The 26987-nt window shown below is 39.6% G+C and overlaps 1 protein-coding gene across 1 annotated transcript in view; it reads right to left on the bottom strand.

Moving 5' to 3' along the window:
- SPAG17 (sperm associated antigen 17) overlaps positions 1-26987 on the bottom strand; it is a 98448-nt gene that overhangs the window by 54812 nt on the left and 16649 nt on the right. The window contains exons 4-13 of the mRNA XM_062618253.1: positions 19625-19756; positions 15179-15383; positions 11003-11197; positions 6706-6887; positions 5265-5420; positions 4428-4509; positions 3968-4077; positions 2929-3066; positions 2733-2846; positions 1070-1220 (exon numbers count right to left, since the gene is read on the bottom strand). Coding sequence (XP_062474237.1) covers positions 1070-1220; positions 2733-2846; positions 2929-3066; positions 3968-4077; positions 4428-4509; positions 5265-5420; positions 6706-6887; positions 11003-11197; positions 15179-15383; positions 19625-19756 — 1465 coding nt within the window. The remainder of the gene's footprint in view (positions 1-1069; positions 1221-2732; positions 2847-2928; positions 3067-3967; positions 4078-4427; positions 4510-5264; positions 5421-6705; positions 6888-11002; positions 11198-15178; positions 15384-19624; positions 19757-26987) is intronic.

The following is a 26987-nucleotide window of genomic DNA, read 5'->3' as shown; positions in this document are numbered from 1 at the left end:
TATAACAATGATAATCATGAGAAGCACTGAGTTTTAATGAAGGTAGATCAGTGCCCAAATCATCCAAAGAGCATCTTCAGTTTGAAATCTTTTCCCTTTATGGTCAGTTAAACAACCAAGCATGTCACATATCTCCTATTCAGATCAACCACCTTCTTGCTAAAAGCTAAATTAACAGTTGGGAGAGTTTGGCCATATATTATGGTCCAATGATGACCATCAAATATGATACCCATCAGTTAGCATGCTACAGCAATACAGACTACCTAAATAGCTCAGTATCCAAAATGAACACACCAGTAACTAGAAACAATGCAGCGAGTGCAAATTAATCCAACACAAGGGATTTCAGGACTGAATAGATGGAAAAGTACCTTCAAATCCTATGCCTTATATGATGGCATAAATGTAACCAAAGGGATTTGGATGTTTGTGTTTCTTAATAACCTAAACCTCTGAAACTACCTAAGGGTATTTATGTAGTCTTTGGGACTGTTTCTCAGCGTAAGTCATGGTGGTATGCACACTCCAAGAAAAGGTGACTGCAGAAGTGATTATACTTGAAGAAGTGAATGTATTCTTGGTTTGATAAAGGGACTATTACAGAAGTAACTTCATTATTGACACCAACAGCTTCCACCAAATACATTCTGAAAGCCATACTCAGTGCAATAAAAATCTTCTGAGATACATGTGCATTTTACTTCCTAGGATCAAAATAGTGATAACAGTTGTAATTTATACAACTTTTTTCCCCCTCAGATTCAGTAAGTGCTTGTATATTTGTGAATATAAATAGATAAAGAAGTTCTAACAGACTTTCAGCTCTTATGCAATATTTAATACTTGTATAGCCTTTCCCATTAACCACGAAACTGAGGTTTAAAGTTAACCCTAACTTGTGTAGTAGGTTAAGATATAAGGAAGAATGGGAAAATGGGAAATTCCGCAAAATGTTTTAGAGAGGTGAAAAAACTTGTCCCCAGATTCCTGCTATTTAATAAGGTGATCAACTAAATGAGAAAAAAAAAAAAGGAATATTTATCAATGCAAAAGATAATCTCTTTACCACTGGTACAGTAATGCATGAGCTTGTGAAGACTGGCCATGCGTTTAGGGTTGTTTTCAGTTGAAGGAAGGTTTAACTGGATAAGTTCTGTAAGAGGAAGTTTATCCATCATTTGCCGCTCAATCTTTTCTGGATTTAAGTTCTCCCGGACCTGGAACAAACCCCAAAGTTACCAGAATCAAAGTAAACTTTCACACTAGTGGATTTCTAAAAATTATGTTTGAATAAGGAATTCTTTTTATAGTGAAAGACATAGGCATGTGCTTAAATCAGCTGGACTTACATTTGAGCATGTGCTCACAGTGTGATTTTGAATTATGGTGGCAGGTGTTTTAGGCAGAAAAAAAAGGAGATACATAAGAGAATAACTTACGGCATAACTACAGACATTTGTTAGAAGGCATCTGCTTGTGCTACCTAGACTAAAAAATTCTGGAATACAAAAACATATACTGATCTATTCAGACAGGCAGCAGGTCCCTTCCATGTATCTTTCAGCTGGTCCGTGCAACTTCTCATGGTAACGAAGTCTGTAAACTCATTTACCAAGTCTGTGACAGCATCATCCCTACACATTAAGGATTTATCTAAAAAGGTAAATATAGATACCAGTAAGCACTGGTATCTTCCAACTTCATTCTTTTTAGTATTAAACACTTTACTTTTAAAATTAAACAATTTAGTATTAAACACATTTTAATATTAAACACTTTTTTTAAGTACCTTTTTCTTGGACTGTAGCTTCCAAATCTTTTTCCTCTATCCACCACTCATTATTGTGCTATCCACTCCTCATTGTGCTATATCCTGAACTTCCTCTTCAGCAAGTATATCATACGCATCAAGTATATGCCTGCTAAGAGCACCTCTCTCTGTGATTACTCAGTCCTGCCTTCTGCTTGAATGCCTCCTCCAATGTATCAAGCTCAATTTGTTTCTGAATACTGTTATAATTAATTGTTGTCAAAGTATTTCACAGAGAATTTGTAATTCATGAAGCCAGCAGATGCTCCTTAACTGTGAAATCTAGAACTGTATTACCACTTCTTTTGTCTTCAGAGTATTGTCAAAGTTTAATGGCAAAACTACACCTTGGCTTGTTTTGGTTCACAAAGTCTGGAAACTGTTACTTTGCAATAATTCCAAACCTTGCAGTCTCTGAACATTTCTGCCTTTGTTAGAATTTGGCAACATCTTGGTTATACACTATGCTTCAACTATTAAGCCAACCTGAATACACTTATCTTCACTAACAACCTTTATGTCTTTTCTCACATTTCTCTACATCTTAGTATTCAATCTAGTCCAAATGCTAAATCACTGTTGGAAAGTTAGTAACGAATTTTCCAGTTTCACCAGTGTTTAACTACAGTAAATCAGAGTTCTGTAGTATCTTTCATCTATGCCAAAAGCTAAACATTCTTATTAATAATGCCAACAGATCACTGAAATCACTGTCATGCTCTGTCTGTGATGTGTCCTCTGTCAGTGGCAGTAACTCATCACTTCTTAAGCCGGCTAAATATGTTAGTGTGTCTATCTCAGGAGGAAAGAATGTAGGCTACACTGCTCTGCTTTGGAAAAACACCATCTTTTTTAGTGCATTGAGTGTTTACAGCCTGTGGATTTTAGAACTGTTTATATATGACAGGTGGGACCATACCTTCAGCAGATGCAACCGCTGAGCCAGGGTATCATGGCAGTTAAATAAGAGAGGGTACTCTGGGGTGACAGGCTTTTCTTCACTGTAGTTAGGTGAAAAGTAGTCATATAGATTCTGTTAAAAAAAAAAGAAAGATGCATTAAACACCAATAATGAAATTTGCCATTTGAGGAAATGAACCAAAGACAACACAAACCTTTTTTTCACTTTTAGAAAGTGGAAGAGAAGGAAGAACAGAAGCTATGTGTTCTGCAAGGGTATGATGTAGCCCATCTGCCCGAGGCTCTGGTACTACCAGACTAGGCGGCGTAAGGCCCTCTTCACTTGCGATAACCTGGCGAAGATGACAGTTGTTAGCTTTCATTACAGTATGACTGCTTCTTAACTTAAAACTACCAAGTAGACCTGCTTATAGCCAAACAGACAGCCATAAATTTTTGCCAGGACTGTAGCAAAATGCAACTTTCCGTGTCAGTTCCTGCCCAAAACAAAGATTATAGAAAACAGAATATTTTCTCCTATTACTTGCTTTCGGAAGAGTAAGAAGAAATGTATTTCCAACTTGAAATGTTAATGAATACAGGCAATGAAAAACTGGTTGTGTATCAGGTGTTGGACTTATTTTGGGTGTTTTCACCTGGGTCCATTTTCAGACTGAATTGGAAAAAGTAGAAAAAAAAAAAAAGAAAAAAAATAGAGGATTGTACTGAAATTTTCTTTCTAAAAGGAGGAGGATTTCCAAATCATGCTGTGGGGCTCTGCTAACTCCTAGCTTGTGCCTAAACTCAACAGAAGTCAGCTCTGCCTAGCATGAGCACCAATATATGCCATTTTAATGTTAGGCTTTCCCTAAGACCTTTGTACTGAGTAAAACAGTGCAAGTTCACAATCACCAACATTGTGGCAGGGCATCAGGACATGAAAAATAAATATAATGACTTTGCTAAAAAAAAAAAAAAAAAAAAAAAATTACTTTTTTTCCTCATTTGGTTATATTTGACCTGTAATCTTGGAAGAAAATAATCTTAGAATAACACTAGATACACACAGTAAATACAAAAGAAAACCAAAGATGCCACTTTTGAATTGTGATTCCTTTGTATTGAACCACCTTGGTCAGTGCCTCCGGTCTCATACTTTTGGCTGAAACAGATAGATTTATTGATCTCTGATCAATTCATTGTACCAGGTCTAAGCAGAATTACCCACAGGAATTATAATGAGAATATTCTCACCTGTTCCAACATGCAGTTCAGCATTAAGGGTACAGAAAAGTATTCCTCAGGAATCTGACTCAGCAAGTCATTGTAATACCTCATGTCCACAGAAGTATCCAAAAAAGAAGCTGTTGTAATAATAGGTAAAATATTATGATCTATTTCTTCAGAAATACCAATTTTTATTACCAACCAGTTCAATGTTCAGACAGTTTTTCTTGGAAAGGCTAACAAAATCCACCCCTATAGAGCTATTTATCTGACTGTGACTAGGAACAGATAGAAAAAGTGATTTCTAAAAAACTTAGTTATCACCACTGCAGTTTCTGGAGACTTTCACAATGTATTCACCAAGAAACTACTTTCACAACATTGAGTCATGTCTTCAGCTTATTGTGCACATCATGCCAAGGATTTGTGCTCAGGTAAATGACATAGTGAGCAGCTACAGATGAGTGCTTTAATCCTTTAGACATACCCTGTGACAAAGTTGGTGTTGGAAGAATTTCTCCTGCTTGCCCTTTTTTCTTTGAAGTTGTAAACTGTGATGGTGATCGTACCTAAAGGAACAAAAATAAAGATAAAACCTATCAGAAAGAGTAGAACAAATGAGGACTGAACAAATAGATGGGAGAAATCAATGATCTTAAAGGTCTTTTCCAACTTAAAAATTATTTGATTAATTTAGCTTTGGTTTCACTAACCCTAGACCAGATGCTAAACTTCTACACAGCCAATATTAGGGGAGAGAAATCCCATTTAACTCTCAGCTGAACAAGACAGTGAGAATATAGTCTTATGAATGCCTTAAATTAGCATTCAGTAGTACCGCTACAGATGGAGTAAGCCGATTTTTCCGTGCCCCTAGTACATGTCCTAATAAGCCACTTTCTCCTGCCCACTGAAGCTTTTGTTTACCATGAACAAAATAAGGAAGCTGATCTTGCACAGAACTAAATCTTGTTTTGACACTTCACAGATCTGCAACAAGACACGGTACCTCTGCGCAGGCATGTTGAGTTTTGAGCCCCAAGAAGGTGTCATCATAAGCTATTAAAGGAATTTTTACACCTGTGATATTTTATGCCTGTATGAACCTTTAAATTTCCCTCTTCCTGTTTTCCCAATGCTTTTCTTCCTTCCCCTCCTCCCCATTCTTTGCGATTTTAAATGCTGAAGTAGAAAAATCCCAATTTTATTAACAGAAAATTACATATGAAGTGATGGTCCAAGGGGAATTTTTAAGTGCAGAATTAAAGATGGGCATTTCTAGCCTACAACTAGTTATTCTTGACAAGTAGAGAAGGATCCTTGCCTCAAATTCACGTGGTTGTGTCAATTTGCTCTCTGATAATGCAGGCACATTAGTAAACTTGGTGTTTTCCAAGTAGTTACGATGCTGTCTTCTCCAGTCCAGGCAGTCATACATTAAACAAGCAATGCTTTCAAACACCAGAGTGCCAAATGCAAGCTATGACAGAAAATCAGATACAAAGGATGAAGTTTGCACACAAAAGTATCATGTAACTTAGCCATGTAAGTCCTTAGCTCTCTAACCAGCAAATCTACAACTGTTTAAAAGTCTTGCAAGGGATTTTTTTTTTTTTCTCCACTAATTCCAAATGTTTTACAGAGTTATTCAAAGAAAAAAAAGGCTTCCTCATTTTAACTTTATTTCAGCTATAATATAGCTGCTCGCAGGGTATTCACCAGTAGCAACAGCCTGATATGATGTGATGATGGGAAAGGTAAACAAGATAAAAAACTTCTTTTCCAAAATAGGCTGAATATTTTAACATGAAATCAATAATATGCTGATAAGTAATGTTGTAAGTAGCAAGCCTACACATTTCCTCAATTGAGGCATTTTTAGTGTCTGACTTGGAAACCATTCTGGCTTTAGCCAGACTTAGTTCTGATCCCCTCGGGATCAAGTGTACTTCCTGGTTCACCAGATTGTTTATATACAGGATTTAGTGTACAATAAATAAGTGTTAAGAGGACATCGTCTATCCTTTAACCCTAATAACATAGACCACAAATAGAGGAGGTTGAATTATGGCATATTGCTTTATTCTGCTTTAGCAATACGTATTTTTTTACTGCTGCCGTTGTGGATTGAAAAATATTTGACCCTTTACCTCACTACACTTGGAAACCTGGCTGGAAACAATTCCTACTGCTTCACTTTCTCTTGCAGTGCCCAGTAATAGTCCTGACTCAGCAGGTGATAATGAGTAATATGCCAGAGCCATGTTTTGGGTTGGACAAAGCAAAGAGGTACTGGGTATGCTAAACCAGCATCTTCTGTCAAAAAGGGTTCTCACATTCATTTTAGTTTGGTTTCATGTAAATATTCTGAAATACAGTAAGTTGACCTACTGTTATGAGGACAAAACTGTAATTTTGGTGTTATTTTATACAGACATCTGACTCTCCAATGATATCCAAATTGGGTCTATGTAAAGATGCTGAACAAATTTAGTATCTTGAACTGTTTTAAAACTCTGCTGCTGTGGCCTACAATATTAAGAAACTCCAAGTCAGGTATTTTTATGCAAAGAACTCTTTGTGAATACATGCTGAATAAACTTATTTGATACAAGAAAATAATTTCTGATCAGGATTACAAATATATTAATTGCACTGGTTCTGTTTCACAGAAGGCTAAGGTAAAATTCCTGGCATTTCTAAACTGTCTTAAATGTTACAAACCCCAAAGCATGCCATGTGTTCTGAAAGCAGAATCTACTGACCAGCATTTCCCTGTCAGACCAATCAGGAGGAAAGGCACTCTCCTTAACTATGTGATGAAGTCTGGCAACATCAAAGAGACTTGATCCAGGCTTTCCACTGTTCAGAACTGGTTCCAGGTATTTCCAAAATGTTTCCAGATCTTTGATAGCTTCACTGTTCTTTCTTTTCTCCGCTTCTATAACTAAAATGTGCAATTATTAGATAAATCACAGTACAATGCCCTTTTACACAAAGCACAAATCTTGTATTAATATATTTAAGTATAGGGTAAGCAAGCTTTATTATTACGATTTTATTGGTGTGGAAGCTGGAGATTAAGGTACAGTATGACTATGGACAGAGAACCTAGAAGTTGTATGGTTTCCTGATTCACTGCATAGTAATGATCAGTTATCAAAGATGCTCTAGATACTGCAAAAAAAGAAAATTCTCTCTTGACGCCAACCTTACAGTCACACTCTGGAATCTACTATAGCCTAATTTGAGAGACATAAAGACACCAAACTTGCAGTGACTTGCTTTCATTTGGATTTATGGGTGCTCAGCACTTCCAAAATGTAATTATGATGGCCAAATACCTCACTTGTGTATTTCCAGTGGCCCCAGGGGTTTAAAACAAAACAATTCAGTGAAGCCATTCCCCCTTGTCCTGTCCCTACAGGCCCTTGTCAAAAGCCCCTCTCCAGATTTCTTATAGGCCCTTTAAGCATTGGCAGCTGCCCTAAGGTCTCCCCGAAGCCTTCTCTTCTCCAGGCTGAACAAGCCCAACCCTTTCAGCCTGTCTCCAGCCCTCTGATCATCTTTGTGACCTCCTTTGAACTCACTCAAGCAGGTCCACATCCCTCTTGTGTTGGGGGTCCCAGAGCTGAACACAGTAATGCAGGTGGGGTCTCACGAGAGCCCAAGTCTTTCTCAGGGCTGCTTTCAGTCCATTTTCTGCCCAGCCTTTATTTGTGCTTGAGATTGCCCCGACCCATGGGCAGGACCTTGCACTTGGCCTTGTCGAACTTCATGAGGTTTGCATAGGCCCACTTCTCAAGTGTGTCAAGATTTCTCTGTATCCCTTCCCTCCAGGATGTTGACTGCACCACACAACTTGGCGTCGTTGGCAAACTTGCTGAGGATGCATCAAATCCCACTGCCCATGTGGCTGACAAAGATGTTGAACAGGATCAGTCCCAACACTGACCCTGTGGGAAACCACTTGCCACTGATCTCAACTTGGACTTTAAGCCATTGACCACAAGTCTTTTGAGTGCAACCATCTAGCCAATTCCTTACCCACTGAGTGGTCCATCCATCAAATCCATGCCTCTCTCCAGTTTAGACACAAGGGTGCTGTGCAGGACAGAGTCAAGTGCCTTGCACAAGTCCAGACAGGTGATGTCAGTCACTCTTCCCTTATCCACCAATGCCGTAGCCCCATCCTAGAAGGCCAACAAATTTGTCAGGCACGATTTGCCCTCAGTGAAGCCATGTTGGCTGTCACCAATCACCCTTACTTTCCATGTGTCTTAGCATAGTTTCCAGGGGCATCTGCTCCATGATCTTGCTGGGCACCATGGTGAGACTGAGCAGCCTGTAGTAACCCAGGTCTTCATTTTTTCAGTTTTTTAAAAATGGGAGTTATGTTTCCTTTTCCAGTCAGCAGGAACTTCACCAGACAGCCACAGCTTCTCAAATATGATGGATAGTGGCTTCTCAACTACATCTGCCAGTTCCCTCAGGGCCTGTGGATGCATCTCGCCAGGTTCCATAGACTTGAGCACCTTCAGGCTCCTTTAGATGAGTTTGAACCCAATCTTCTCCTACAGGCAGTTCTTCATTCTCCTTGTCCCTGCCTTAAGTATATTTTCATCCTGTAAATACTCTCAGAAAGAATTAAAGTCTTCAAGAATCACTAGGATGTGTCAGGTCACTCATTTCCAGCAGAAATGGGGAAAAATTAATTGCATTTTGTCAGGCTGAGAGATTGATCCGAGTTTTCTCAGAAAAGTGGAATTAGTAGTGGTACACCTACTAGACTGTTTAGAGGAACAGAAAATTAACAGTAGGAAAGGGTACTAACAGTGCTTGACTTGTTAATCACAAAATGAAAGTCATTAGGGGATGCAAACACTTGGGAAGGAAAAGGAACATGAAAGCTATGGTCCCTAATCCATGACTGATGTGTATTCATGCTAAGAACAACAGGAACACTGTAACAGAACAGCATTTACAGGTTAACGGCTTCCTGTTTGAAAATTTCTCTGTACATTACAGAAATGATCAACCACGATCTATTTTTTAAGTCACTGAACTATGAAGTACTTTAGTTAATAACTGCTCCAAGGCACAATCAACTGTACCTGTATCAATGCAAGCAGACATTTGTCTTAATCTAACTTTAAAAGCCTCAAAGACTCAATAATATTCCTACTCGGACTACTCCAATACTTTACTAACCTCACCTATGGAAAGCTTCTACCTGCTCCATTGTATTTCCTTGACTGCAATTCAAACACTTTATTTTCTGTCCTAGCCTTTTACAAATGTCAAAACTTTTATCAGTTTTCCACTACATCATTCAGCCTTCTCTTCTTAAACTTAAAGATAACAATTCCATTTTTTTCCTCATAAGTAAAATTTTATAGATCCTTAATAACCTTCTTTTCCATCATTTGAAGTTTTTGTGATTGGCACATATTTCATACAAGGTCTTACCTCATCACTGATTTGCTTGATCAGATTACTTCAGGTATTTTTAGGATATATTCTAATTTATAATCTGGAGATTTGCATTTGAACCTCACCCCCTTATTCTAATACTCATGACAATACCTAATAATACCAGACACAGCACAAATTCCCTTGAGTTCACTCCATGCATCCTATTTGAGGGTAAAGCTTTAAGTTACTCTAGACAGGACAAAGTTTTTTGAATGAGACTGCACCTACTATAGATTTATTTTCATCTAGACCTACCTTGCTTACTGTGGGCTATGTGAAAGAGCCTTATTAAAATCCAATTATACAACACTGACTATTCCTCTGCTCAGAAGGCCAATACTTCATTTTGTAAGGAAATTAAACTTGTCTGACATGATTTGCTCTTGAACTGCATACATTAGGTGTTACTCATCTCCTCATTCTTTTTTTAAGTGGTTATAAATTATTGTTCCAGTATTTTTCCAGAAACAGAAGTTATGCAGATTACAGAGCCTTGGCTATTTGTGCTCCTTCCTCTCTTCCTCACAGCTCTTTTTTCCACTATCTCACTTGCTTTTTATGAGTTCTCAAATAGAAATGAGAATGGCAGGCAAATCTTTAAATAGAATACCATGTAAGTTAATCTGAATCAGTTGATCTGAAAAGTTCTCTACCTCACCTAAGTAGCTGTTATTTTACCTCTTCCTTCACAACCAGAAGATAAATCTTTCTGCTACTAGCATTAATTGTGGTTACTTAAAAGTATCACCTGTCTGGAACAGTACTTATAGCAAAAACAAACCACAACCCAATTCCAACAAGAAGTACATACCAACAAGAAGTACAAAAAAGACCCCCAAACACTAGCCACTGCCAGTTTTCTCAGGATCACATCCTGGCAGCTCTTCCTCTCTGATGACCAGCTAACAAACATTTAACTTGTTCCTCCTCCTGCACTCCATTTTATGTCTTGCCATTTCTGATTTTGTGTTAATAAGCTCATAATAAACATATATCCTCATTCCTAGTGGCCTGATCTATTCCTAATTCTTAAATGCTTTCTTGTATCTGAAGTCTACAAAGAACGCGTGGTCCAGCCAAGCTATTATTCTGTGCCACCTGCCCTTTCTTAATGATGAGGAAAACTTGCATTACTACCTGTAACACTGCTTATGCAAGATACTATCATCTATAGATGTACTATAGATGTACTCTTTTTCCCCTTTAAAATTTCCTTGCAAATTTTACTTAATAATTATCTAAGTTTATTAAAGTCTTCCTGCTATTATACATACAAGACAAAGAAAAGATAGTATCACTTTGGAAATATCTGGGGGAACCTGTCCCTGTTCCTTCATCCCCAGTAGGTGTTATAAATACAATGAAATTGAACAAACCCATGCTTTCTGCTCTCTGCACTTCTAACTACTTTCTAGTAAGTCATTACCTTCAAATTTTACCATTTTTGCAATGGCAAACACAGCTGCTCACAGCTAGCATGCACAAACACAAAGCACAGAGAGGGAGAAAAACACAGCAGGAACAGTCTTTACTTGGATATGTAATAGCCTCTTTCCTATACAGACTTTGTTCTTATGACCAGATTACCTTCAGTTGACTGTGAAGATTCTTCTTTAAGTTTAGTTGCTCCCAAGTATGTCTGCAACGGCTCATAATTCTCAGAAGAAATTCTAATTACACTCGAAATGTTAACTCCAAGCTCAAACATCACAAGCAACAACTGAAGGTTGTGGAAATCCAAAATTATAAAGTAATGATGGGCACCATCTTCTGGTTCATCATCTATTCAAAATGCAATAAAACCAGATTAAAGACAAGGACATAGCTAAATAAATACTGATTTTGCTTGACTATATAGGGATACTGAAAATTAAGGTCACAGAAGCAGCTCTTTTATAACCTCAGCAGGATAATTACATCTAAGTTTCCAAATATCTGAAGCAGGCCTACAAGGATGCTGGAGAGGGGCCCTTCATCAAGGGCTGCAGTGAAAGGATAAGGGGTCAGAACGACTGATCCCATGGACTGAATGAGTCCGTAATTTTATGCAAAATATAGAATCACAGAATGTTTTGGGTTGGAAAGGACCTTAAGATCATCCGGTTCCAACCCCTGACACGGGCAAGAACACCTCACACGAGACCATGTCACCCAAGGCTCTGTCCAACCCAGCTTTGAACACTGCCAGGGATGGGGCAACCACAGTTTCTCTGGGCAGCAGGTTTCAGTGTCTCACCACCCTCACAGTGAATAATTATTTTTTCCTGTATCTAATCTAAATCTCCCCTCTTGCAGCTTGAAGCCATTCCCCTTTGTCCTATCACTGCATGCCCTTGTAAGAAGTCCCTCTCCATGTTTCTTGTAAGCCTCTGTTAGGCAGTGGAAGCTACTATAAGGTCTCCCTGGAGTCCTCTCTTCTCCAGAAGACTTAGACTATGCTGTCCAGAAGACTTAGATGATCAGGTGATGTAATTCATCTACCATGGTTGTTTACCCTAAGACAAAAGAAACTGCCTACTGAAGAGCCTGTATTTTTCCATCAACTATGGAACACATAACAGTTAGTGTAATTTTACATTCTATTTAGTATTAAGATTTTTGCTGAAGCCTACTATCACAAAACACTTTAAAGTCATTTAGCCAATCCTAAACTCACAGGACTCATTCACCCAAGGGACAAAAACAAGGGCAGAAAAAAAGGTAGCCTGGCACTGACATCTACCTGTGCTTAGATACAGAGTCAGACCTGTGCAAATGCTGTTACTACGTGGAGCAGCAGGCTAGCAGCATGGTTGTCTCTCTCCTTGTAACATTAGGTAAACATAAAAGAATTTAGGATTTAGGAGGAAGACTGACGGAGGAAGCAGCCACCACAATCCAGTACATACATTTCACAAAGCAAAAGCAGAACCAGAAGAACATTGTATCACTGCTAGCACTGAAACTGAACTACATAGTTTCATGCTTTTTCCTTTGCTGTAACTGGGGCATCAACACAGGAATTACTGAGCATTAATGATTCCTAACAAAAAAGACAGCCAGCTGCATAGTCACTTCAAGATCCAAAAATTTCAATGCATACATGCCAAAGAGAAGACTGCCTACCATTAAACAGCTATAATTAGGATTATGCTAATAATGACAAATTGATGATAATCAGTCAGTTCTGATAATCAGTGACTAGTTTGTATTCAAATGATGAAAGACAGCAACATAAGTAAACTCAAGTTTACTCAAAATCAGAACTATTCCTTTCAGTAAGGTGATAATGTACTAGGGATGAATGATAAAGAGGCTGTTAACCGTCAGAAACAGATACAGATTGTCTCCAAATTCAAGACATGGTCAGATATGAGTAACATCTCAGACTACTCTCAAGTACAAATTGTGGCATTTCCCTCTTTTGGCTTTTTTTTTGCTTACTACAGTTATATTAAAACAACTATAAATAGGCAAGGCTTAGATTGGATATTGGGAAAATCTTCACTGAAAGGGTTGTCAAGCATTGGAACAGCCTGCTCAGGGAACTGGTGGAGTCACCATCCCTGGAGGTATTTAAAAGACATGTAATGTGGCACTTGGGGACATGGTTTAGTGGTGGACCTGGCAGTATTAGGTTTATGGTTAGACTCGATCTTAAAGTGCTTTTCCAACCTAAATTATTCTATGATTCTCTAAAGTGCTGAAGAGTGCTTTAAGGATCATTCAAGGTTCTTCACATCTTCTGCTCACACTCTTGTGAAGTATGAAATATGCATGAAGATTTTTAAAGTACTACATTCTCAGTAGAAAAGTTTCATAGATCGGTATGTTCTTGACACTGAGAAATGGAGCTGGCACCACCCTGTCCCGAGATACAAATCAAAGCTTTACTGTGAGGTCCTTGAGAACATTAACTGTCACGTTCTCAAGAAAAGACAGAAAACCCTGACAGAGTTGTTTCACCACGCTTAATGTGCATTTAGAATAGCCTCCAGAAATTTTGGCAGTACTTGACTTAATTTTCTCTTGGTATGGGCATTGAAGTAGAATTGTGATGAATAAAGAAACAATTACCTCTCCATAAAACAATAGTTACGTTTTTCCTGTAGCCTAGATGAAGGGTTTGAGGCATGCTGATCTTCTCAGGGCTACAGGTTCCTCCTCACTGCCTTCCTCAGCCCAACTAGAGGAAGTAGCAAGGTCAGGTTATCTTTTTCCTTGTTATGTAGTTCCTTACTGTCTTCAGACTGGAAATCAACCCACTGAGCATGTTTTTTGTATGAGTCAGAATCAATTTCTTTATCATTAAGTCCAACTGTGTGGATGCACAACGAATGTGGTGAATTGTTCAGAATGGCTTTAGCTCAGTACAGTCATGACTGTAAAATTATATACAGAAGTGACCAAGCACAAAATACCTCAACAGCTTCTCCTTTAAGGCAATCTGCAACTATTGCTATTTTGTAAATATCCTTGGGACTAGTGTGACAAATCCAAGTCAATGAAATCATAGTTTAACAGCAGTGCTAGCAGCTCATAATATAAAAATACTAAGCATACTAAACAAAGGATGCTTTTCATGGCTATTAGTTTTTGAAGGGAATTTGTATTTTCCTTACTTTGTCTTTTATTGACTGTGACTAGGAAGGCAGCAAAGCATGGGTATCTTATGCAGGTAGCTGATGTTTTCTGCCCATCCCTCAAGGCAGTAGGGAGTAAAATGCTAGAGCTAGTAAAATTGTTTCTACAGGGCTTAGTGGAAGCACATGAATACCTACACACAGGCACTCTCTACTGTACATTCTGTACCAATTTTAGTTAGATGACATGAGTTGCCTACGTCACTTCAGCTTGGATTTTTAAAGATGAAAAAATTAAAAACTATGCACAAAATAGCTACTGTTCTGTTCTTTTGTAGTTTTGTCAGCTTCACGAAGGTTCAGACTTGCTCTAAACACCTGGACTGATGCTCTTTAGATGCCTGAAGAGTGCCATTGATCTGGAATAAGATGCATGTGAAGGTCTGCTGCAAAAGGGAGGAAAAACTGCAGCAGTTCAACTGGGGAATAGCAGGTACACATAATGCATCCAAAAATCAGTAAGTGCTTCTTAAGAAAGAGATCCTGTTTATGTTGATGTAGCTCAAACATAACTCTGATCTAATAAGGAGAGCTATGCATATTCTCCAGTATTTTTTGTTCCAGTGACATTTGTAACCATGGGTGCTATGTATCAAAAGATAAAAGATTTTCTTAGCGCTTGTTAGCATATTATTCTTTACCTCATTTCTGTAGTACCTCATTTCTGTACAGCTCATTTCTGGAGTAGATTTCTTAGGTCTGGGTTCTATTCACATGTTTTTACAGCAAATGAAATCATATTGTCTTTTGTATAGAACCTGGCTTCATCCCCAGACAATGGTATACGGCTCTGTTATACTTTATAATACAAAGAGAAAGCCACCTTTGGATACACAAACACATTTAGTGTGTATTCTGAAAGGTTTTCCATAGCATTTGTTTAGCCACTTTCTTCTAGTCTTACACATGCTAAAATATTTTGATGTCAACATGCCACATATGCCTCATCTGTATTTTATTTCTTGGACTGCACAATCTATCCTAATGCTGAGCAGAACACAGTACCCTTTTCAAATGCAGTGGTAATGCTTTAATATTGCCAAATAAATCCCGACTTTTCAAGAAGCTAAAAAACAAAGTTAGAAGCTAGGTTGCAAAATTTCTAACAAGTTTATCAGGAGTATATCTGGTTTTTACATACCAATGTATTTGACTTCCTCTTCCACTTTTCCCCGTCGCTTCAACTCGGTTTTCTTTTTAACAGTGCCTGGTGCTTGAGGGCCTCCTTCTGTCTTTTTTCCTTTCTTTTCTTTCTCAGCTGCCTTGGCACTAGGGAAGCTCTCCCTCTTGCCAAGCTGTTTAGTTTTCTCTTTCCCTCCATCTTTTTCTTTTTGTTGCTCTTTTGCCTGACAAGATTAATAAATTCTCGTTGTAGCCTTCGTGAAGAACAAAGGGCTGTAAAATTGTAGTACTTTAACTTTTTTATTTGAATACTTTTCCCTCTCAGCCGCTATAATGTTGATGTAGTAAAGCTGTCTTGAGCACTCTGCTTTATCCTTCTCAAACACAGCATTGTTTATTATATTCTTACTAAATCATAGTGTTAAGTCTTCACATTAAAAAGGAACTGTGAGGTGTAGGTAGGCGTTATACCTACAAAACTAATGAAACATTCTGGTAGAAAGATGAGTGAAGAGTCGAATAAAGAATTCCTGTGCTTTAGTTGCTGCCACTACAGCACTTGCATCAGCCAGAAACCTGCCCTGGACTGAAGGAAAATAAGACAAAACCTCAATTTCTGATAAGACTTCAGCATCTCTGTTAACACTCTTGAGTATGGTGTAAAATAGTACCAGCACTGTTTTCCTTTGATCCAAATATCTGTCCACTATAAACTAGAACCAAGACTTTGTGCTCATTTCACACAGGATATTACTCAGCCATTCTCATTATTTTCAAACAAAACCACCTACATTAAGTTCTGCCCCGTAATTTAAGAGTAAAGAATGAAAAAAGGTTTTGTAAGTATCCCAAAGCCTCACTCTATAAATCCAGAAAGCTCAGAGCTAGTCTGAAATTCAAATAATCCAAAATATATTAAGGTAAAGGTGCTAGAAGAGCAGGAAAGCCTCCATCTTGTATCTACTCAGCAGCAGTACTACACACTAACTATGCAAGAATGACATTTAAGGATTGTAAAGCTAAATTAAATACAGTAAAATGATATTAAAGCACCGTTACTATCCTGCTGGTGTCACTTTAAAGGCTATTAAAGGAGAAAAGCTCTCCATGCAAATGAGATAGGGCAGTTTACACAGTTGCTTTTCCTAGATCCCGCTGGAAAAGCAGACTTTCCAGCTGTAGAGCTTGTGTTTAGCTGGAATTCAAAACCGAAGCAGAAAATCTTTTCCTGCTTCTCCCTTCTTCATGCATTCCCTTTCTGTAAATTCAGAAATGCCTTCAACAGATTCTTAAAAAGTATTTGTGCTGTGAAATGGGGGACTTGAATGATTTCATTATTTTCTTTCAAGTTTATTCCACTTTGGACATTTCAAATCAAATATTTTGATACTGTTGCTTTGAGTTCTAGGCTGAGAAACACATCAAAACAAATGATACAGTCATCAGGTTACTAAGTTCACAATCAGCTTTATCTATCGCATCGGCATTGTTTTATGTAAGTCAGTCTCAAATAACCAGAGACATTTCTGAACTTGGAAAGACTCCAACATAGAACACTAGTTGACCTTAATACCTTAGGAAGTAAATGTCTCTCCTTTCTAGGACTCTTTCCTTTCCACTCAATGTCGTATTTGTCTTTCCCTACAAGATGCAGCTTTTTGTGGAGTTCCTCATCTTCCATTAGCTTCACATTCTGTAATTTTGTTATTTTAAGGTTCAGATTACAGAATCTTACCACCTGAAACTGTTCACTAACTCAGAAGCACTTCTCTTCTGCAGATTAATTTCAATGCATGCACCTGTCAATGCACCACAAGCTTCTCCTAATAAAATGCAGACATTTCATAATGGCTTATTTTTGTTTATGCACTTGCTGGTTTACTTCTGCCAACTCATTCTATTAACTGGTGTCTATTCTAGAAAACAATAGACAGTTATGTTGGCTTTCTGAGAACTGATCTGCTAGCAAAATCCTGGTTTCAACCCCGAGTTGTTGGCAATGGAACTTGTACAAGCGAGTTGGAAAGGATTAAAAATTTTATGGCAGGCAATTTAGAGCAAGAATTCTAAATGAAAAGCCAGTTTCTGCCCATTCTGTACTGCAAATAGCAATACAAATAGCCATGAGCCCTTCCCATTCTTGACTCTTTGTCCTTCAGCTGCTGCTCTAGTCTTTGCTTGTCACGCTCTGATGTAGATATAAACCAGAGGTGACAACTTTGTCCAGATTGCTTGGCTACATCAGAAGAGAAACTGCAAGTTCCAGAAATTCTTCAACCTTCAATACCAACTATCATCAGATTCTCCAGGGAAATAGTATTATAGTTACAGGAGTAATCTTGCCAAATCAAAGCTAAAGGCTCCATCTTAATATTGAAGTGCCTAATCTTTAAACTTCAAATTTTTGTTTTGCAGTTTATTTCTTAGCCTTGACTGATATCTAAGAGAAAAACCACCTTTTCTCAATTCACTATAAAAAAATCTGCTCTATAGCTTCAGCTTCTCATTTCTCTTCAGATGGAAAACATTATTTATTTTTTTTTTTCTCAGATTCTTCATATGTTTCTGTGGCTTACCTTATCATTTGCTAATCTAATAATAATCTAGTAATTGGAGCTTTGGAGCAAGTCCAGAGGAGGCCACGATGATCAGAGGCTGGAGCACCTCACGTAGGAAGACAGGCTGAGAAAGTTGGGGCTGTTCAGCCTGGAGAAGAGAAGCTGCATGGAGACCTCAGAGCAGCTTCCAGTATCTGAAGGATACTGGAGTACTCTTAATCAGGGACTGCAGTGATAGGACAAGGGGTGAAACTGAAACAGGAGAAGTTACACATAAGGAAGAAGTTCTTCCCTGTGAGGGTGGTGAGGCGCTGCCACAGGCTGCCCAGAGAAGTGGTAAATGCTCCATCCCTGGCAGTGCTCAAGGTCAGGTTGGACAGAGCCTTGGGTGACATAGTCTAGCGTGAAGCATTCTTGCCCATGGCAGGGGGTTGGAACTGGATGATCTTAAGGTCCTTCCCAACCCAGACCATTCTATGATTCTATGATTGACCTTATAATTTGCTAATCTATTTTGCAATAGAATACTGTGGGAACAGGACACAGATTTATCACCTAGAATTTAATATTCTTGTCCTTGTGCACTATACTTTATCCATCAAGTACTCCCACAAGTAGAATTATTGGTAAAGAAACTTACAGATTTTGTGTAGCTGAAAAGTCTATGAAACTGTTTTCTTCTTGCACCTTTTACATGCACAGACTGCTTACACCTACATGTCAACTTATTTTACATTATAGTTTTTGATCAATTAAGAGAGTAAAACTATTGCAGCAACTATATGACTTCCCAAGAACAGTCTTCAGCTGCACGAATGTTTGCTGGAAAAGGACTATCTAGCAAAGACCAACTGTTCAGTAAGTTGTTGAAATGTACTACTGACAACTTCTTTTTGCTAAATTACAGATGTTAGAAAGCAATTAGAAGAGTGATCTGTGATTCTGTGCAAACTTGGTGAAATTCCTCCTAGAAGAAATAAGCAATTTGACTGAGGCAATCTTGGAGCTAGCAGTGATGATCTCGGAGAATACATGGCAGCAAGTTTTGGGAACACTGGAAAATGTGCTACCCAGTTCCGAGAAGCAGACTTCAAGATACAAACTATTTGGAGAGAGTTCAGAGGAGTGGAACAAGCATAATCAAAAACTAGAAACCATGGCATATAATTGGGTTTATTTAGTTAAATATGTAATAGATTTCTGGAGAATGGAGGGGAAGAACTGTTGTCCTTATACACAGCAAGAGACAAAGAGGTAACAGGTTTAAATTGGATACGGTTCATACGCTTAGAAACCTTTTTCAAATGGCTATGTTGCAGAAGTAGTCAAGCAGTAATACTGACTGCTGTAGAAAAGCTAAAGCACAGCAGTGGAAGGTTTTAAAAGAACTGGTTCAACAAACATCTGCCAGGATTAGTTCATGTAAATTTCATCCTGCCTTAGTGCAGAGGATGTAAAAGACAACTTCTTCACATTTCCTACGGAGAGGTGATTCATGATAGTAACTTCTTCATAGTGCTGCTCTGCATCTGTCCTTGATACTTTTCCTACCTTTTCTTCAGAAGAGACATTCAGCTGAAGTAAGTTTTCAGCTTTATTTTCTACTGGGCCTAAGACTGTGCTAAGAAACTGCTTCTCCCTCTAGCACAGAGTTCTTGCAGTGTATTTTTTCTTTCTTTTCTTCCCCCCCCCCCCCCCCCCATCTCACCTGCATTTGAGGAATGGAGAGCTTCTTACCCAAAATCTAATTAATTTAAAAAAAAGATACATTTCTATTAACATCTTTCTTCAATTACAGATCTAGGAAGCTAGGCATGAGGAGAAAGTTGAATTTATGGACTAGACACTAGAATAGAGGTGTCTTCCTAAAGTTAATTAAGCATCTTCCCTAAGGCATACGATAGTACCTTCTTTTCAGCTTCTCTTCTCTGAAGGTCCTTCTCTTTGAGACAAAGCAGTTGAAATTTCAACAGCTTTCCAGTTAGTGTTACTGGAATTTCTTCACCGTTATCCAGAAGGGCTTTGGCTACTTCTAACACCTGCAGGAAAACAAACAAACAGAATAACTATAACTCATTTTAATATTGCACTTGACACATATCTTGCATGCTGAAATGAGGAAATGCTCTCTCACATTGTACAACATATGGGTGAAAATGAGCACATGTTCAGAAAACCACTGTATCAGTAAGATGCCTGCCTATTTTTTGTTTCCTAAGACCTCAAATGAAGTTATATTTGCTACAATGAGAGACAAAAATAAAACAGAGACAACTTCTACGATTTATGTAAAGGTCAACAGACACTTCTCACAGTAAAAATGTCATTTTTTTCAGGCTTTAAACAAAGAAGCAACATCAAGCAACTATTTAATATAAAGTAATAAACGTAAAGACATTGAACAGATAGCAAATGAAGGGGAATCGTTTGGAGTGCTGTTTGCAAAGTAACCAGCGTCTGAGGCACTAGCTCTGAATGAAGGATAAAAACTTCTTGAAGGGAATTTGAGAGGGTCTGTCTTCATGAAAATATCCCCCCCTCCCTGTGTAATTCTGATTCTGCTGGTATGCAGCCTAATTGGGGTGAAATAAGGCTATTGAGTTTTCTTCGGGCGATGACAGCAGCAGGAACATACAGCTGCATTGTCCAGATGTGTGGCATTGACAGGCTGTTTTATGACTATGTTTTTTACAGCTTGTTTCCACTAAATTTCATACAACTCACTAACATCTGGGCTGTTTTCCTTGGAGCCTCATAACCACTTTATTTACTGTGAAAAAAATAAAATAACATAAAAATACCATAAAAAGTTGTTATATGTTTCTTTTCACTTGCGTTGTCTCCGTGATAAACTTCACCTATGTAGGAAGCGCTGTTGAGGAATAATACAACCATAATGTTTTTCTACTTTTGTTTTTAAGCAACCATCAGCTTTATTTTATAACCATGGGCTAAATTAGGTGTTACTCAAATGTTCTGACATGTTTCTCTTTTCCCCCTCTTGGAGCAATTACAGTGGGTACATATGGTGTCAATTTTGCTTGCTAACATTCAGACAATGAAGGTGCACACTGCATCTCACTGAACTGTGTCTTGTCTAATGCAAACACCACCATTAGCTTTGAGCTTTCATAGCTTCTTGCTCAGCTCAGAAATTCTCACTTCTCAAGTAAAACTTAGGTAAACAAATGTAGCCACTAAAAATGCTTCTTTGAATAAAACAGCCAAAATCCAGACTATTACATGCCAAATTATTGTTTCATACAAATTGAAGCAAAATACAGAAATATCTTTAAATTCAGATTTTGCTGAAATCCCACAACAAGGACAGTAACAACCAAAACAAAACCTCCCAAAGCAATTATGCCACCCCTCCAACACCAAAAACCTGATGATCTCCTTAACATACACATAGAATCACAGAATAGTTAGGGTTGGACAGGACCCTAAGATCATCCAGTTCCAATCCCCTGCCATGGGCAAGGACACCTCACACTGACCACATCACCCAAGACTCTGTCCAATCTGGCCTTGAATGCTACTAGGGACAGAGCATTTACCACTTCTCTGGACAACCTGTGCCAGTGTGTTACCACTCTTACAGTAAGGAACTTCTTCCCTATATCCAGCCTGTTCTTCCTTGTATCTAACCTGAAAATACATCATGGTTAAAATCAGCTCTGCTTTATATCTTTTGTATGCAGAGTAAGACTACTTACTGGCCACTATCTCTACAAGCCATCCATAGAAGGCTTCTGGAAAGATTCCCACTGACTTCGGAGTCATGGCAGAAAATCAAGGCCGTGTTACGAAGAAACTTAACTCCCAGACTGTGGGCACACTAGGAATTAGTAGCTATTCCAAAAGCAAGTAGTCCCCCAAAGCTAGCTACGCAAATCTGTGCTCTGAAAGGAAGAGACTTTGGTAGAACTGACATAATGATTTCCTTTAGAGAAAAATACCAATCTCAAACAGGTATTTTTGCAGCAGTGGTGTTAACAGTCTATGGAAAGGGATGCTTCCCAATTGCCTAACCTAGATGAGTTGCACATTTCTTGAAAAACAATAGAGGGGAAACATGGATTCTGGAAGGATTCCTCAAAAGAGTATATATAGTAACCCTGCTTGATGGCAGCTGCTGATTTATTGTTTGTGGAAGAAGAATCGCTTCAACTCTTTTACAACCCATTCTTCCTGAGAAGTTCAAAGCATTTTACCAGTCAAAAGCAATGCATCATAACTATTCCTATTTTGTAGGTAGACAATGCAGAAATTAAAAGACAAGTCCAAGGTCTATAGTGAGCTGAACGACTCTGAGTGGGTTGGAAGGACAAATTTTCTTATGTGTGGCATTAGAGAAGTATAAACCAAGCTATCTAACAGAAGTATGCTCCATGCCTGTGAAGAGAAGTCAGATAAGACAAAGACAACATGAACACGCTACATCTGGCAATACAGAGAAAGCAAATAGTTTGCATACGGCAATGTAAAATCTGCTTTATGCACAAGCAAATAAAAACCAAACCCTCATCACTGATAATTTAAAGTCAGAACATAGATCAATCCATGCATAGTAGATAAAAGAAACTAGATGTATCACACTTATGTATGTTTACTTCATCTGTGGTCCTGGGAGTTTTATTCAGACACCTGGCATAAACAGTTAAGAATCCACAGGGCCTCAAATTAAAGAAAGATAAAAGCTGAGACAAAGACTTGGTAGGAGAACAGAAGGAATTTTTTGGGATACTATGAAGTGGATTCATTTCAGATTGGCTGTCCTTCATCCCTCCAGTGATGACCTTTTTCTTATGTGAGGAACCATGGAAACTTGGATGGACAAACTCAGTTAGGCAGGGCTCTTTTCCTTTAAAGGAAGAGGAAACTTAGCATTCCTCACACAGCAGGGGTCACATTTGTGAAGTGCAGAAAGGCTTCAGTGATGCAGTATTTGATCTCATATGGTGGCAGTATGAACCATGCAGAGATTTAGCCGCCTGGTGCAAAGGGCATGTATTTCAAGCTATTCAAACACTACATGAATGCTTGTAAGTGACACTACTGCTGGCAGATGACAGCACCATTGAGACAGGAGATGGATTTAAAGTTAGGGAAACATTTAAAGCTAGCATCTTTATGGTATCTTTCTTTGAAATGCCTTCTTTTCAATATACAGAACCATTGTGGCAGCTAAATTATAATCAGAAAAGCTTTCAAAGTCATAAATTGCATTATCAACTTTATAGTTTTATCACTACCTGGAAGCAGTAGCATCACTTGCTATGTATGCATAGTGGTCAGCCCATTTCAGAGTGTAGCTTTCCTATATCCGGGGTGAACATTTTAAACCCCTGTGCTCCCTCTTGTTCTTGATACTGTAAGAAATCCAAGCCACCTCATACACCTCGGACTCACGTAACACTTTCTAAAAGAAATGTAATGGTTTCTAGAAGAGCTCCTCAGTAATTAAAATCCCTTAGTAGGTAACACAGTTCAAAGTCACTTTGAAGCAGGAGAGATCTCGGTCAAGAGACTATGTGGATTACACACACCAATCAAGTTCTTATTTACTGTTCAAATGTATTTTTCTGAGCACAAAAATAAAATATGTGCGTGTGGGAAGCAACCTGCATTTACTACAATATGCCATCAGTATCATGAAAACCTCACAGACAGCTTTCAAGACAGACTAGGGAACAAAAGCTGCATGTGTCATACTGATACATTTCTTTTGTTCAAAGAAAACTTCTTTACGCATGCTATTAAACAGTTCTGAATTGCTGTAGATTCATTGACTATAGCATGCTATGATCAATCATTTTGATCAATCATGGCACGGCCCAGCACAAGCAATCCAGGAGGTTCCTCGATTGTGTAGAAGACAACTTCCTTCTGCAAGTAATAGAGGAGCCGACAAGGAGAGGTGCCATGCTTGACCTCGTGCTCACCAACAGGGAAGGGCTCGTTGGAAATGTGATGCTCCAGGGCAGCCTTGGATGCAGCAATCATGAGATTGTCGAATTCGAGATCCTCAGGGCAGTGAGAAGAGCGTGCAGCAAGCTCACTGCCCTGGACTTCAAAAGAGCAGACTTTGGCCTCTTCAGGAACCTGCTTAGTAAGGTTCCATGGGATGTAGCCCTAGAGGGCAGGGGGGCCCAAGACTGTTGGTTGATATTCAAGGATCACCTGCTACAAGCTCAGGAGTGCTGCGTCCCACCCAGAAGGAAGTGCAGCAGGAGGGCCAGGAAACCTCCTTGGATAGGTAAGGAGCTGCTGAGGAAAATTCAAATGAAAAAGAGGCTTATAAAAGGTGGAAGCAAGGACAGGCGGCCTGGGAAGAGTACAGGGATGTTGTTCGGGAAGCTAGGGACCAGGTTAGGAAAGCTAAGGCCCAGTTAGAATTAAACTTGGCTAGGGATGTTAAGGGTAACAGGAAGGGATTCTACAGGTACGTAGCAAATAAAAAACAGACTAGGAACAACATAGGCTCACTCTGGAAGCTCTCGGGAGAACTGGCTACACAGGATTTGGAGAAGGCTGAGGTTCTGAATGACTTCTTTGCCTCGGTCTTCACCGGCAGAAGCTCTGACTGCACCACCGAAGTCTTGGAAGGCAGATGCAGGGACTGTGAGAATTAAGACCTTGCGCCCACTGTAAGAGAGGATCTGGTTCAAGACTATCTTAAAAACCTGAACGTGCACAAGTCCATGGGACCTGATGAAATCCATCCGTGGGTCCTGAAGGAGGTGGTGAATGAAGTTGCTAAGCCGCTGGCCATCATATTTGAAAAAAACATGGCAGTCAGGTGAAGTTCCTGACAACTGGAAAAAGGGAAATATAACCCCCATTTTCAAGAACGGGAAAATGGATGCCCCAGGGAATTACAGACCAGTCACTCTCACCTCTGTGCCTGGAAAAATCTTGGAGCAGATTCTCCTGGAAGGCATGCTAAGGCACATGAAAAACAACAAGGTGCTTGGTGACAGCCAGCATGGCTTCACTAAGGGGTAGTCCTGCCTGACCAATTTGGTGGCCTTCTACGATGGGACCACGGAACTGATGGACAGGGGTAGAGCAGTTGATGTCATCTACCTGGACTTGTGTAAAGCATTCAACACTGTCCCACACGACATCCTTGTCTCTAAATTGGAGAGACATCAATGTGATGGATGGACCACTCGGTGGATAAAGAACTGGCTGGCTGGCCCCATGCAAAGAGTTGTGGTCAATGGCTCCATGTCTGGCTGGAGACCAGTAACGAGTGGTGTCCCTCAGGGATCGGTGTTGGGACCAGTCTTGATCAACATCTTTATCTCTGACATGGACAGCGGGATTGAGTGAGCCCTCAGCAAGTTTGCCGATGACACCAAGCTGTGTGGTTCAGCTGATGTGCTGGAGGGAAGGAATGCCATCCAGAGGGATCTTGACATGCTTGTGAGGTGGGCTGATGCCAACCTTATGAAGCTTAACCATGACAATTGCAAGGTCCTACAGCTGGGTCGGAGCAGTCCCAGGCACAGCTACAGGTTGGGCAAAGAAGAGATTCAGAGCAGCCCTGTGGAGAAGGACTTGGGGGTGTTGGTTGATGAGAAAAAAAATGAACATGAGATGGCAGTGGGCGCTTGCAGCCCAGAAAGCCAAGCGTATCCTGGGCTGCATCAAAAGGAGTGTGACCAGCAGGTCGAAGGAGGTGATCCTGCCCCTCTACTCTGCTCTTGTGAGACCTCCCCTGGAGTATTGTGTGCAGTTCTGGTGTCCTCAACATCAAAAGGACATGGAACTGTTGGAACAAGTCCAGAGGGGGCCACGAGGACGATCAGGGGGCTGGAGCACCTCCCATATGAAGACAGGCTGAGGAAGTTGGGGCTGTTCAGCCTGGAGAAGAGAAGGCTGCGTGGAGACCTCATAGCAGCCTTCCAGTATCTGAAGGGGGGCTGTAGGGATGCTGGGGAGGGACTCTTCATTAGGGACTGTAGTGACAGGATAAGGGGTAATGGGTTAAAACTTAAACAGGGGAAGTTTAGATTGGATATAAGGAGGAAATTCTTTCCTGTTAGGGTGGTGAGGCACTGGAATGGGTTGCCCAGGGAGGCTGTGAATGCTCCATCCCTGGCAGTGTTCAAGGCCAGGTTGGACAGAGCCTTGGGTGAGATGGTTTAGTGCGAGGTGTCCCTGCCCATAGCAGGGGGGATGGAACTAGATGATCTTAAGGTCCTTTCCAACCTTAACTATTCTATGATACTATGATTCTGTGTTTCTATTTAGCACTCTGACTGTCTGGAAATAGCTTAAATAGCACTGAAGTGGTTTCTGAAGAACTACAGAACCCAGGCCTCTTTAAAAAGGGAGATTGGACCGGTCTGCTGTGACCTGTGCTCAGAAACACAGGTACACTAATATGAGCAAATCTGGACATGTTGACATTTCAGGGGCATGAAACTGCCCAGCAAGTCTTTCCACTGTGGAGCAGAACAGAATCACAGAATCCCAGAATAGTTTGGGTTGGAAAGGACCTTAAAATTATCCAGTTCCAACCCCCCCCACCATAGGCAGGAACACTCCACACTAGACCATCTCGCACAAGGCTCTGTCCAACCTGGACTTGAACACTGCCAGGGATGGAGCATTTACCACATCCTTGAGCAAGCTATGACACCCTCACAGTAAAGAGCTTCTTCCTTATATCTAACTTGAACTTTCCCTATCTAAGTTTGAACCCATTACCTGTTGTCCTATCACTACAATCCCTGATAAGGAGAATATTTTATGCTTCTGAGAAGTAAATTATCCCCAGTAATTTCAGCCAGTTGGATCCACTCAATGAACACCAGAAAAGTAAAGGACTTAGGTCATGCTTCTCTAACATTGCATCTGGCTAGCAAGAGAACCCAATCAGAGACAGAACAAAAACATTTCAGCAGCAAAGTTGTCTCATCAGCCCTTGTTCTGGCAGAACCCATCAAGCTACATCATGCCAGAGTTTTCAAAGCCACCTCAGAACCTGTGGGCCAGGAAGCCAAAACGGCCTCGCCAGCTTGGTAGCACAGAACTCCTAGGCAGGATCTTTCCTCCTGGATCCAGTTCTGCAACAGGGCTTTGGACATTTATTTGACTTTCTTCCTTTGGTAACAAAGGATTCTGGGACTAGTTGATCTACTTGAGAAAAACGTCTTACATAAAATTGTCCTTAATTAAGCAGTTCTAGTCACCTGAAATTCCTGAAGGCAACAAAACCGAGAACACCATTTCCTTTGGCTGCTCCAGAAAGTC

The sequence above is a fragment of the Pezoporus occidentalis genome, unplaced genomic scaffold, assembly GCF_034315485.1.
Source record: "Pezoporus occidentalis ecotype Australia unplaced genomic scaffold, CSIRO_AGI_Poc_V1 ctg104, whole genome shotgun sequence".
Lineage (NCBI taxonomy): Eukaryota > Metazoa > Chordata > Aves > Psittaciformes > Psittacidae > Pezoporus > Pezoporus occidentalis.
The sequence above is the reverse complement of the archived record's forward strand: the minus strand, read 5'-3'. Positions and strand labels throughout refer to the sequence as shown.